Consider the following 12,216-nt stretch of genomic DNA (forward strand, 5'->3'; position numbering starts at 1 on the left):
TAGGTGTATGGAGGAGAGGCCGCCTCGTGAAGAAAACGAACATAATTTTACTCTGATTTGGTGTCTCTTCTGTTTTTCTGTTGTTGGTATCTACATTCATCTTTTCCAATAATAATCCCATATATGCACATTTTTATCTCTTTAAATTCAGTAAAAGTTGGGAGGAAAATGTGTCAAAACTTTTAGAGTGTGATGGGCTGAGTGGGGTTGTGAGTGATTATCTTCTTTTTTCAGTTTTTTTCTGGGTTTTCCAAGTGTTCCTCGATGAACATGGATAGCTTTTCTGACAGGATAAAAAAGAAGTAGTCTGGGGACAGTGGCTAACACCCCGAATCCCAGCACTTTGGGAAGCCGGAGGTGGGAGGATCGCTTGAGGCCAGGAGTTTGAAACCAGGCTGGGCAACACAACGACACTCCCTCTCTACGAAAAACGAAAAAAAAATAATTAGCCGGACGTGGTGGCGTGCGACTGTGGTCCCAGCTACTCAGAAGGCTGAGGTGGGAAGATCGCTTGAGCCCAATAGGTGGAGGCTCCGTGAGCTGAGATAGCAACACTGCGCTCCAGCCTGGGCGACAGAGCGAGAACCTGACTCATAACAAAGAAAAAAGGAAGAAAAGAAAGGAAGGGAAGAAGGAAGGAAGGGAGAAGCTTTCAAAAATAAACTTTTGTAAGAAGTAATGACACCTCTAGCCGTCCACACCAGGAGACCGCCTAGCCATGGGGCACGGTGGGCTCCCGAGAGCTCTGAGCTCTGGGCTTTCTCCAGTTCTCACTCTGCTTGTCTCGGCAGCTCCGTCCCCACCGCAGAGGTGTGAAGGGACGCAAAGCCAGCGAAAGGAGGACCCGGGTCGGGTAACCCCCAGGCCTGGCCAGGCGGACGCAGGGGCATCTCGGGCGAGGCGCGCCTTGCGTCACGTGGGCACCGCCCCTGCAGTGACCGGAGAACGGCGTGTTCCTAGGGCTCTGCTGCCGTCGTGGAAGCAGGATTTCCGCGGTTGTGTAACGGCCTGTCGCAGACGTGCAGGGGCCTGGGCTCCGCCTCGGTCCCCGGGGCTCGGGCAGCCGAGCCATGGCGGGGAACTGTGGGGCCCGCGGCGCGCTGTCGGCGCACACGCTGCTCTTCGACCTGCCGCCCGCGCTGCTCGGGGAGCTCTGCGCGGTTCTGGACAGCTGCGACGGCGCGCTGGGCTGGCGCGGGTTGGGTGAGTCGGCGGGGACCCGCCCGGGGCGGCGGGGGAGCCCAGCGCGCCGCGGGGCCCGCACGGCGTCGCCCTGCGTGGCTGGGGTCGCTCGCGTGGCTGGCGCGGCTTCCGGGAAGTTCCCGCCTGGGAGCCGGCCCCCTCCTTTCCTGGGGAGGACGCAGAGACTCCCTGGGACCCAGACGCCTGCCCTCCCTTCTCTTTCAAAGAATTTTGGGTATCGCTGCAATGTCAAGGGAGCCGAGGCCTGGGAAAGACGGATAACCAGAGTGAAAGCATCTTCTGTTCGTCCGCGATGCCACCCTCACTGGGTTCGCAATGTATGATGTCTTCTGGTCCTTGCAAAATCACCCCAGAACATCATTTTCGTATTGAGACATTTTTAGAACTTTGAGATATTTATCCTTTGGTGTTTTCAATGCATCCCTAAGCCCCTAACTTAATTACAAGTGAAATGCTAAAGTAAAATACGATTTGCAATGAACGCGGCTCCTAATTTTCTTAATTAAATCTTATTTACCCAATTTCGTTGAATGAAGGTTTATGCTAAAGAGTGGCTTTTTATTTTAATCTAAAAAATTGGCTTCAGAACTGTATTTTATGCAGATATTGGAAAGTTGAGCAACTGCCTGCTGGAAGTGTTGAGTGTAGCCAGAGATAATTCGGACAAAAATCTTTGTTTTGTTAAGTACGGGCATTTTTGGTTAGAATTGATGTTCCACAATGTCATGTTTAATGTTTATCGAAAAGAATCATGATTATGTCAAAATAACTTACCTTTAATGGTCTGAAATAGGATTTTTCTAACCAGGACTAGCAGAAGACCTAAGAGGAGAGTTTTCTTTGTTACTGATTAACAGTATGGTCACAGTCTTTGAATTGTAGCAATGGGCTTCTGGTTATACAAAAAATGTTTATATATCTTAAGCTCTGTAATTTTAAGTTATGGCCCTTAAGAAAAAAAAAAAAAAAGTCTGATTTCTAGAAAACAGAGATTTCCAGTGTGCATTTGAGGGATTTTGAGGGATAAGGTCACTTCCCTATCAGATCTTTTTGAGATGGATTTTGGCGTGGACAGTATTTATACCTGTTGATTTCCTAGAGTTACTGACTTTGAGAAAGAAAAGTGTTTTTAGTCCAGTTTAATGTTGGTGAATGGGGCCAGGTGGGTGTGGTAAATTAGTGAGGCAGATTATTCTCTCTCTTTCTGTTGATAGCATTGAAATCCAGATATTCATGCTTTACATGGCTTGTCTCATATAACTTCTCCAATTACTCTGTGAGTCATTATCATCGCCAGTGTTTTTAACAGGTCAGGAAACTGTGGTACAAATCGGTTAAGTAACTTATTCAGGTTCACCAGCTGGAAGTGGAAGAGCCAGGATCTGAACCATGGTAGTCTGGATCCAAGGCTTATGTCCTTAACCCCAGCCACTCTACACTTCTCCCCTTACTGCTGTGCTCTTTCTGGCCACATCTAACAGCCTCCCTAAAGTACAGACATTTCTGGCATCAAAGAACAATTCAGTGATCCATTTCAAGCATGCACTGTTTTCCTAGTGGTGAAAATGAATGAGGACCACCCAGATGAGAACAAACAAAAGCTATTTTTTCAAAGCAAGGGAGCCAGCCACCATTGCTTGTGTTTGGCAGAAACTCAAAAGCAGACAGAGGATGGAGGAGGGTGGGAGAAGAAGGCTTCAGCTATGTCCTGATTGGAGGCTGTTGATATGGGGAAGCTGTAGTTGAGCTACCTAAAAAGGGGGTATTTTGTGTGTTTGTTTAGGGGTACATAATTGGCTTTCTCTGGTTGGCCCTAAGTTGGAAGTAGGAGCAAAAATTGAGGAAGCTGTCAGTAATTATTCAAGTCCTGGCCATTCGGGGCAGGTTGCTACAGGGGTTCTTGTTTGGCTGCCTGGGCTCATTGCTACAGTTTAACCCAGTTACTGATAGTTTAACTTGTTAGATACTGTAGACGGTAGGTTGGTTTCTTGGACTGGTGGATGCACATTGCCTGCAGAGTTCTATTTTTATATATAAGCTGGCCATTGTCCCTTTGTGTATTCATTCTCTCACAGGGAAAGGGTCTAAAATGTTTACTCCATGATACTTCAGCTGTAATTCATCGTGCAGGTTGTCATGCCTACTGACTGCCTGGACTACTGAGCTGGCCCTGACCAGATGCTGCACAAGTTGTTGGCTCAGCAAGAAGGCAAGGCTAGCCCAGTTCAGGGTGTTTAGGCAACTGCCTGTGCTAAACATGCCGAGTTTTCCTGTGGGCACAGCGAAGGGAGAAAGAGGGGAAGAGGTACAGGTAGGGAAAACTTGACCTTCGAGAGGGGAAGGAGAGTGATGGAGGACTGAATCAAAGAGGCAGTCCTTTGTATGCTCAGGACAGCTGACAGCCCAAGCTTAAATGTAGAAAACAACTGTAATATACTAAGTAAAGGTCTTTCGAGCTGATCATGATTCTTATGTTTACAAAGGCAGCTCATATAGCAGCCTATATGATATGACCAGTGTGTGCAGGATAAGGTAAGCCAATCATTCACAAACAAAAATCACCTATGCAGTCTTTTAAATACACAGATGCAGGTCCCACTCCTAGAGCTGCTGATTCAGTAAGTCTGGGTTGAGGGTCCAGCTTCTTTCATTTTTTGTCAAACCCCAGGAGTGAGTCTGATGCACAACCTGATTGGTAAGTCATTGCTTAGGCCAAATTCTCTTTTTTAATAGCGTCTTCATATAACAGATATTTTACTACCTTCTTTCATTACTTCATTTAATTACTTTTATTTTTAAACATATTCTACATATTACTCTTGAAATCACTTTTGTCGAGTATTGTTATTAAAAATAATGTAATCACAAGATAATATATTCTGTGGTCATCATTGATGACTTTATGGCTTTTAGTGAAAGCAGGAGCCCAAAAGCCCAAATGAAAAATGTTGTTTACGTTACAGACATGATAATGTAGTACATACAGAACTTCTGGAGACAAGTCATCTGATTACATTACCATTGATTGGTATTTAAATTAAATTGTTTGGAGCAGCTGACACCGTAAAACCTCTCAACACTTACCATGTACTGAGAAACGCTTTTTGCAGATGATATATAATAGGCTGTATTCAATTTTCTTCGTCTCAAGAAAGGAAAGGGAAATTATTATATAAATTATTAATAATTACTTTAAAAAATTAAATGTAAAATCACATTAAGTGTGCATTTGTATATTCAATAAAGATTCAAAATAATAGGAGTAATAATAATAAAGCTACCTCCTATCAAGGCTTACTATTGGCCAGTGTGGTAAGCATTTTACATGGATTATCTCATTTACTTATCACAACAATTCTATGAGGTAGACACTCTTCCTATTTCCATTTTATAGATAGGGGAACTGATTCTCAGAGAATTTAAGTAACTTGCCTTGAGTCACAGTCTTCTAAATGGCACACTAAGATTCTAACCAGGTGATCAGACTGTATAGTCTATGTTCTTTTCTTTTCTTTTCTTTCTAAATTTTAAATTTTCTTTTCTTTCTAAATTTTAAATTTAAAAATTTAAATTTTTATGTTATTATTATTTTTTTTTTGAGATGGAGTTTCGCTCTTGTTGCCTAGGCTGGAGTGCAATGGCGCAATCTCAGTTTACTGCAACCTCTGCCTCCCGGGTTCAAATGATTCTCCTATCTCAGCCTCCCGAGTAGCTGGGATTACAGGCATGCACCAACATGCCCGGCTTAATTTTTTTTTTTTTTTTTTTGTATTTTTAGTAGAGACAGGGTTTCTCCATGTTGGTCAGGCTGGTCTCAAACTCCCGACCTCAGGTGATCCACCTGCCTCAGCCTCCTAAAGTGCTGGGATTACAGGCGTGAGCCACCACGCCTGGCCTAGATGTATTTTTTTAAGAACAGTTTTAAGTTTATGGAAAAGTTTAGCAGATAGTAGGAAGAGTTCCCGGATACTCTACATCCTTCGTACACTCCGCACCCAGTTTGCCGTTATTAACATCTTGCGTGAATGTGCTGCATTCATTACAATATTGACACATTATTATTAACTAAAGTCCATGCTTTATTCAGACTTCCTTCGCTTTTACCCAAGGTCCTTTCTCTGTTCAAGGATCCCATTCAGGATAGCACATTACGTTTAGTTGTTGTATCCTCTGGCTCCTCTTGGCTGTGATGGTTTCTCAGACTTTCCTTGTTTTTCATGACTTTGACAGTTTTGAGGAATATTGGTTGGAACTTATCCACTATTTTGTAGACTGTTCCTCAACTGCGATTTTCTGATGTTTTTCTCATGATCAGACTGAGGTTATGGATTTGGGGGAGGAAAACCATGAAGTACTGACCTGTATCCAGGGTCGGTACTATTTATAGGAGTTATCACTGCTTATGTTAACCATGGCTGAGGTGGCGTCTGTCAGATATCTGCCCTGTAAAATTACTTCACTTCCCTCTCTTTCTGTTTCTTACTTTTTGGAAGGAAGTCACCATATGCAGTAGAGCCTGCTTTTTTTGTGTTGCTGTTGTTGTTTTGGAGACGGGATCTCACTCTGTCATCCAGGGTGAAGTGCAGTGGCACAATCACAAGTCACTGCAGCCTCGACCTCCCAGGCTCAAGTGATCCTTCCCACCTCAGACTCCCAAATAGCTGGGACTGCAGGCACGTGCCACCACACCTGGCGAATTTTTTGTACAGATGGGTCCAGGCTGGTCTCAAACTCCTGGGCTCTAGCAATCCTCCTGCTTCAGCCTCCCAAAGTGCTGGGATTACAGATGTGAGCCACCGCTCCCGGGTAAGCCTGGTTTTTTGACCACTGTGTTATTTCTGTCACAAGTTAGTTAGACAATGTTATGTCTAGCTCTCACTTCTCCTCTAAGCTAACACCCCACTGCTCTGTTCCTCTTTATCGTAAAATCCCTCAAAAGGGCTATTTATACTCCAGGTCCTCCATTCTTCCTTGAACCCCTCCAGTCAGGGTTTCACCTCCCACTGCTCCATTGAAAGTCCTGTCATCTGAAGTCAACATAGCTAAATCCAATGGTTGGTTCAAAGTTTTGATCTTATTTGATATAGTTGATCACTCCTTTCTCCTTTCTTCTTGAAGCACTTTCTCTGCTCTAGAACATTACATGACCCTGCCGGACGCGGTGGTTCACGCGTGTAATCCCAGCACTTTGGGAGGCCGAGGCGGGTGGATTGCTTGAGGTCAGGAGTCCAAGACCAGCCTGGACAACATGGTGAAACCCCATCTCTACTAAAAATGCAAAAGATTAGCTGGGCATGGTGGCGGGCGCCTGTAATCTCAGCTACTTGGGAGGCTGAGGCAGGAGAATCCCTTGAACCTGGGAGGACAAGGTTGCAGTGAGCCGGGATCACACCACCACACTCCAGTCTGGGCGACAGAGCAAGACTCCTCTCAAAAAAAAAAAAAAAAAAAATTACATGCTCCTTAATTTCTTCTCTTCTTATAGATTTATCTCGATGTCTTAGAGTGCCTCTGGGCTTAGTCCATGGACCTTGTCTCTTCTGTTTATCTGCTAAATTCACATAAATTCAATCTATATACTAACTCCCAAATTTCTAGCCCAAGTCTCCCTCTGGAATGTCATCTTCATCCATCTATTTGCTTATTTGACAGACATCTCCAACTTAACAGCTCAGAAATGCTCCCCCAGCCCTCCCAAAGTTTTCCCATCTCAGTAATGGCAGCTCCATTCTTCATTTGTTCAGGCCAAAAATATTAGGCTTTTGTGACTTGTCACTTTCTCTCACAAACCACATCCTATCTCTCAGTAAATGATGCTGCTGACTGTGCCTTCAGGATCTGTCTAATAATCTGACCATTTCTTACCACTGCCACCGTAGCCATCTTGGCACCAACCACCATCAGTTCCCACCTCTACTATTTTAACAGTTGGCTGACTGGGCTCAGACTCCCTGCTACTGCCCTTGACCTCCTCGAGTGTCTTTTCAGCCCAGCAGTCGGCGAGCCTGTGATGCATGTAAAGCAGATGCTATCATTGCCCTATTCAGAACCCTCTGGCGGCTTCCCAGGCCACTCAGAGCAAACCCTGAAGTCCTGTGTGGCTTTTCTCACTTTCTTCTCCCTCTTGTTTGCTTGACTCCAACCACATTAGCCTCCTTGTTCCTTGAACACGCAAGGAACATTCTTCCTGCCAGTAAACTGTAGGCTTGCTTCTTCACTTCCTTCATGTTTTTGTTTAACTATTACCTACTCTGACCACTCTTTTGTTTTGTTTTGTTTTTTGAGACGGAGTTTCGCTTTTGTTGCACAGCCTAGAGTGCAATGGCACAATCTTGGCTCTCTGCAGCCTCCAACTCCCGGGTTCAAGAGATTCTCCTGCCTCAGCATCCCGAGTGGGATTACAGGCGCCTACCACAACGCCAGGCTAATTTTTTGTATTTTTAATAGAGACGGGGTTTAACTATGTGGGTCAGGCTGGTCTCGAACTTCTGGCCTTAGGTGATCTACCCACCTTGGCCTCCCAAAGTGCTGGGATTACAGGTGTGAGCCACCACACCTGGCCATGACCACTCTTTTAAAATTGAAACCCCCCCCCCCACCACTCTCTTATGCCTCTTTTCCACTTTATTTTTCTCTATATCATTTATCACCTCTCACATACTTCATGTATGTAAGTATCTCTATGCATATATAAAATAAACTATATACATATGTAAACATATATATGTTTATTTGTTTATTCTTCATCTAGAAATAAGCTTCAAGGGAGCAAGGATATTTCCTTCCTTTGTTTTCCTGCTGACTCTCTTAGCATCGAAAATTGTACTTGGCACAGAGCAGGCACTCAGTAAATATGTACGTTCTGAATAAATTAATGAATCAACAAATGTCTATTAAACATCCAAAACCTTGTTGGGCAGAATCTTTGATAAAGCATTGTAAATACAAAGTCCTAGTCCCTGCTTGTAAGAATTTTCCAATTTAGTGTAGGCAACAGACCTATAAAAGTTTAACAAGGGAAGAATGTGTGGGGAAATAGTATTGATATTCACCTGGGAATGAAATTACATAGCTTCTGACTGAAACCTTGGTGTTGAGGGTGAATTCTCTCCCAGAGGTAGTTAATGTTAGGTTCCTACCTGTGTCTAGGATTAAGAGAGCAGGACAGACAGAAGGGCACCTGAGAAATCACACACAGCCCTCCCCAGTTATGAGTCCTACTCAGGCATGGGGTAAAACATACAAATGAGCTTAAGTATGAATCAGAACTATTTCTTATAAAATATATTAACTAGTGAGTGTTAATGCTTACAGTCTGGTATGAAGAATAGATCTAACTTATAATTTTGACTTTTGTTTTACTCTTTTGGAATTAAAAATATCTTTAACCTTAAAAGTTCTTTTAAAAAATTGTCTAATTTTTTGCTTGCTTTGTAGAAAGAAAGAGACATCTTTCCTTTTTCCCTTACAGTATCTAAAAACAAGCTTTGTGAGAATGGAGTCTTAATTTTGCAGGGGTTTTGGCATGTGGTTGTATGCAAATACAAAGATTCCAAATACGGATGTGTTGCATTATTTGAAAAAACCCCTTCAGAGACATATTTGCATATGGAGATGTGATTTCTGCAACTGAAAACAGTCAGTCCTGCACTCTTAAAACAGCCTTCAAGGACCTTTGAGCATCTGATTTCTGAACTTCTTAGGTTGACTTTTTGGCTTATGTGACTCCAATATGAATTTCAACTAAGATTTGTGTTCCAAAAAATGGTTTTAAACAATGCTTAACTAACAGCATATTTTTCTTAATTTGTATTTTCAGTTTAGAATGCTTTTAACTTTATCAACATAATTAATCATTGAGAACTTTTCTCTGTATTTTTATTTGATATGTACTGTGAGTAAACAAAGTCCTATATTCTGAAAGGGGACAAGTAAGGGAGAGTTGAAGAAAATGATAAATATTGAAGAATGTAATTAACATGTTGAGAGTTTGCATTCCTGTTGTATCAGATTGGAGCTATTTTATAAAATTGGATCTAAATGAAGTATACATTTTATGGATGCCAAAAATACTCTTTAGCAATATTTCTATTCAGAATGCATCATCATTAGAGAAAAGCTATTAAGGTTGCAGTGTGAATCACCAGTTGGAAAAAGAGAAAACATATTTCATTTCCAGTCCGGAAGCAATCCATGCATGCAGGCAGTATTCATTTTAACAGTCTGGATCAGTTTTTTACCATGAACTTCTGCTATTAGAAAAAATGCCTTTGACTAATCTAGCTTTCCTTAGATGTGGTGCACTCAGAACTATATGCCCTCGGTCAATGTTAGAGAACTTAAAACCCCAGCTCATTTGGCATCTGTTCATTCATATTCCAGCTGAATCTCAGAAATGTGCTTAAGGGAAAGCAACTGATATTAGCAGTTTCTCAGCCAAGTCACAGGACGGGACAGCCCAGAGTCATGGCCTGCTGCACTTTTAAAAGGGAAATTCAGGAATCAAAAAAAAAAAAAACAGAGAATGGAATTTATGGAAAGTATGGAATGAAAAGCTGACATTCTCTGGGACTTGAAATGTTAACTCTGGATTTCCTTAATAGCTATAAACTGTGCCTTTCCTACTATGGCACTTGTTGTGAGCTAGAACATGTTTATACCTTTTTATGTATAAATATTTTATCTGAGACTCCTGCTACTATTGCCACCTGATGCCTCTTCCAAAAGATGCTTCCATCTTTGCATCACCTTCTCAGATATCTGAATTGGTCCCATTGCTTTCAGAATGAAGTTAAGTTCATATGCTAACACTCAGGGCCTCTGTCTGTCAATCAGCAAAAATATATTGAACGTGTACTATGTGGCTAAGCATGTTTCTGCAGTTACAAGGTAACATGGAGCTTGTTCACCTTTTCTTTAACGTGAACACTCTGCTCCAAGCATTCTGGCCTTCCCTCTGCCCTCTCATGTCGTCTTCACTGTTTCTGGAACAATTCCCCATTTGACATACCCTTTTCTATTCCTTTAGCCTAGTTAAACCTTGCCCCACCACACGACATTTCTATTGCAAAGCTAGGTGGTATTTGGTTACCCTTCCTTTCCTTCCCTGGCTGTGGTAGTCCACAAAAGCATTTTCTGTCTTCAGTCTTGTTAAATTATGTGCATATGTCTTATCCCAAAGTTTCAAAGGGTAGCAGGAACGATTTTAGTTTACAAAAGAAAAATGAAGAAGTCTATTATTTAAATATTCATTACTATGAATTTATATGATACAGGATGCCTAATACTCTGTAAATATTAGTCAATTAATTTTCTTTTCCTTCTCCTTTTTTTTTTTTTGTTTTTGTTTTTTGGAGGCAGAGTCTCACTCTGTCACCCAGGCTGGACTGCAGTGGTGCAATCTTGGCCCACTGTAGCTTCAACCTCCTGGGCTCAAGCTATCCTCCTACCTCAGCCACGGAGTAGTTAGGACTATAGGTGCATGCACACCACCAAGCCTGGCTAATTTTTAAATTTTTTGTAGAGATGGGGTTTTGCCATGTTGCCCAGACTGGTCTTAAACTCCTGGGCTCAAGCAATTCTCTTGCCTTGGCCTCCCAAAGTGCTGGGATTACAGGCGTGAGCCACTGCACCCAGCCTCGATTAATGTTTTAATAGAAAATGTAGAAACCTAAACTTTCCCTTTGCTGAAATTTGATATTTAGAGTTCTCTTGTTGGAATTTTCATTTTGAGAGTGGGAAATGTTTTAAAGATAAGAGGTGTTATAATTAATTAAGAGGCCAGGGAAGAGCAAGAAGATTTATTATATGTATTAGGTGGGACTACAAGAACATTTGTTATTAAGAAGTTTGAGATTGTTCAGTGAGGCTGTGTTTTGCCTGGAGTTGTGTCATAGGTCGATGGCAGTGCCACCACTAAATACATGTGTTCCTGTACTCACCCAGAGGCCCACGGGAATGCTCTGTTTTCACTAAAAACTTTTTTCCTTGGAAAGCAGGATGGTCTGCGGGGCTCAGACTCAGTCATTTGTCTTGTTTTCAATCTGAAACTGTAGTAATTATTTTTTCCTCCCCAGGATAGTGTACTCTATCCAATACTTCTTTAAGAATTGGCCTCTCTTTGGAAGTACTCAGTTTTAGACATGGCCTAGCTCAGGCTCCAGAAGCCACCCCTCCAGAAAGCCTTCCCTGCTGTTCTCATCTTTAGTTAGAGACCTGTCTTCATGCTCAACCCACACTTAGTGCATACAATTACTGTATTGCTGGCAAATAGCAGATACTCAACAAATGTTTGAACTACACTGATTTGCAGTATTTCTCTTAAGAGTTTTTAGAAATAGCTAAATAAAGTGTTTATAAAAAATGTGCCTCAATGATATAGGCAGATTATCTCATCAGAAAGAAATATATTAAAATAACATTACTATATTTGGCTAATATTTTTGCTTTTTAAAGGCTTCCTTTTAAAAATGATAAGCTATCTAAAACATATATTGGCATTTGGATAGTCTTTGCCTCTGTGAAACATCATCTCTTCAAAGAGATGAGGAATGAATATATTCTTGCCAGAACTTGAAATATGGAGGAAGGACAAAGACATTCTAACTCGATGATGTCAGACATTTTATTCTAGCTGTTTTTCTTTCCTTACAGCCTAAACATGCATTCAAATAGAATGTCTCAACTTTGCCTTCCCTTGTTTGATATGTAATTGCGAATGCTGCCACTCTCTTTAACTCTGTTCTGGTACAAGTTGTAACAGAGTAACAAAATTCAAGGTATGACCTTGTGTATATCAGTCAGGATAAACTAAGTTATGCCGCAGTAACAAGCAGCACCAAAAATCTCAGTGGTTTAACATAGCAGAGGTTTACTTTTTGCTCCCAGGAAGAGCACTGAGAGTCCAGCAAACTCTCCTCCATGTAGTGACTCAGCATTTCAGGCTGCTTTGATCTTGAGGCAGCCCCCTGTCAACAGGGGGCTGAATTGTGCCCTGGTTCTTCAGTGTTTCTG

At 42.1% G+C, this 12,216-nt stretch overlaps 1 protein-coding gene across 10 annotated transcripts in view; it reads left to right on the forward strand.

Moving 5' to 3' along the window:
- The window catches only part of IRAK3 (interleukin 1 receptor associated kinase 3), a 116,673-nt gene that overhangs the window by 59,292 nt on the left and 45,165 nt on the right, over positions 1–12,216 (forward strand). Inside the window, exons 1-2 of one of the 10 annotated variants that reach the window (XM_054442357.2) lie at positions 929–1,203; positions 1,410–1,520. The exons of 6 other annotated variants lie outside the window; for them this stretch is intronic. In XM_054442357.2, coding sequence (XP_054298332.1) covers positions 1,071–1,203; positions 1,410–1,520 — 244 coding nt within the window. In that variant the 5' untranslated portion in view covers positions 929–1,070. Of the gene's footprint in view, positions 1–909; positions 1,204–1,409; positions 1,521–5,890; positions 6,010–12,216 lie in introns of those variants that run through there. 3 more of the 10 variants (XM_054442358.2, XM_054442359.2, XM_054442360.2) reach the window with 3 other exon arrangements.

Source organism: Pongo pygmaeus, chromosome 10, assembly GCF_028885625.2.
Source record: "Pongo pygmaeus isolate AG05252 chromosome 10, NHGRI_mPonPyg2-v2.0_pri, whole genome shotgun sequence".
NCBI lineage: Eukaryota > Metazoa > Chordata > Mammalia > Primates > Hominidae > Pongo > Pongo pygmaeus.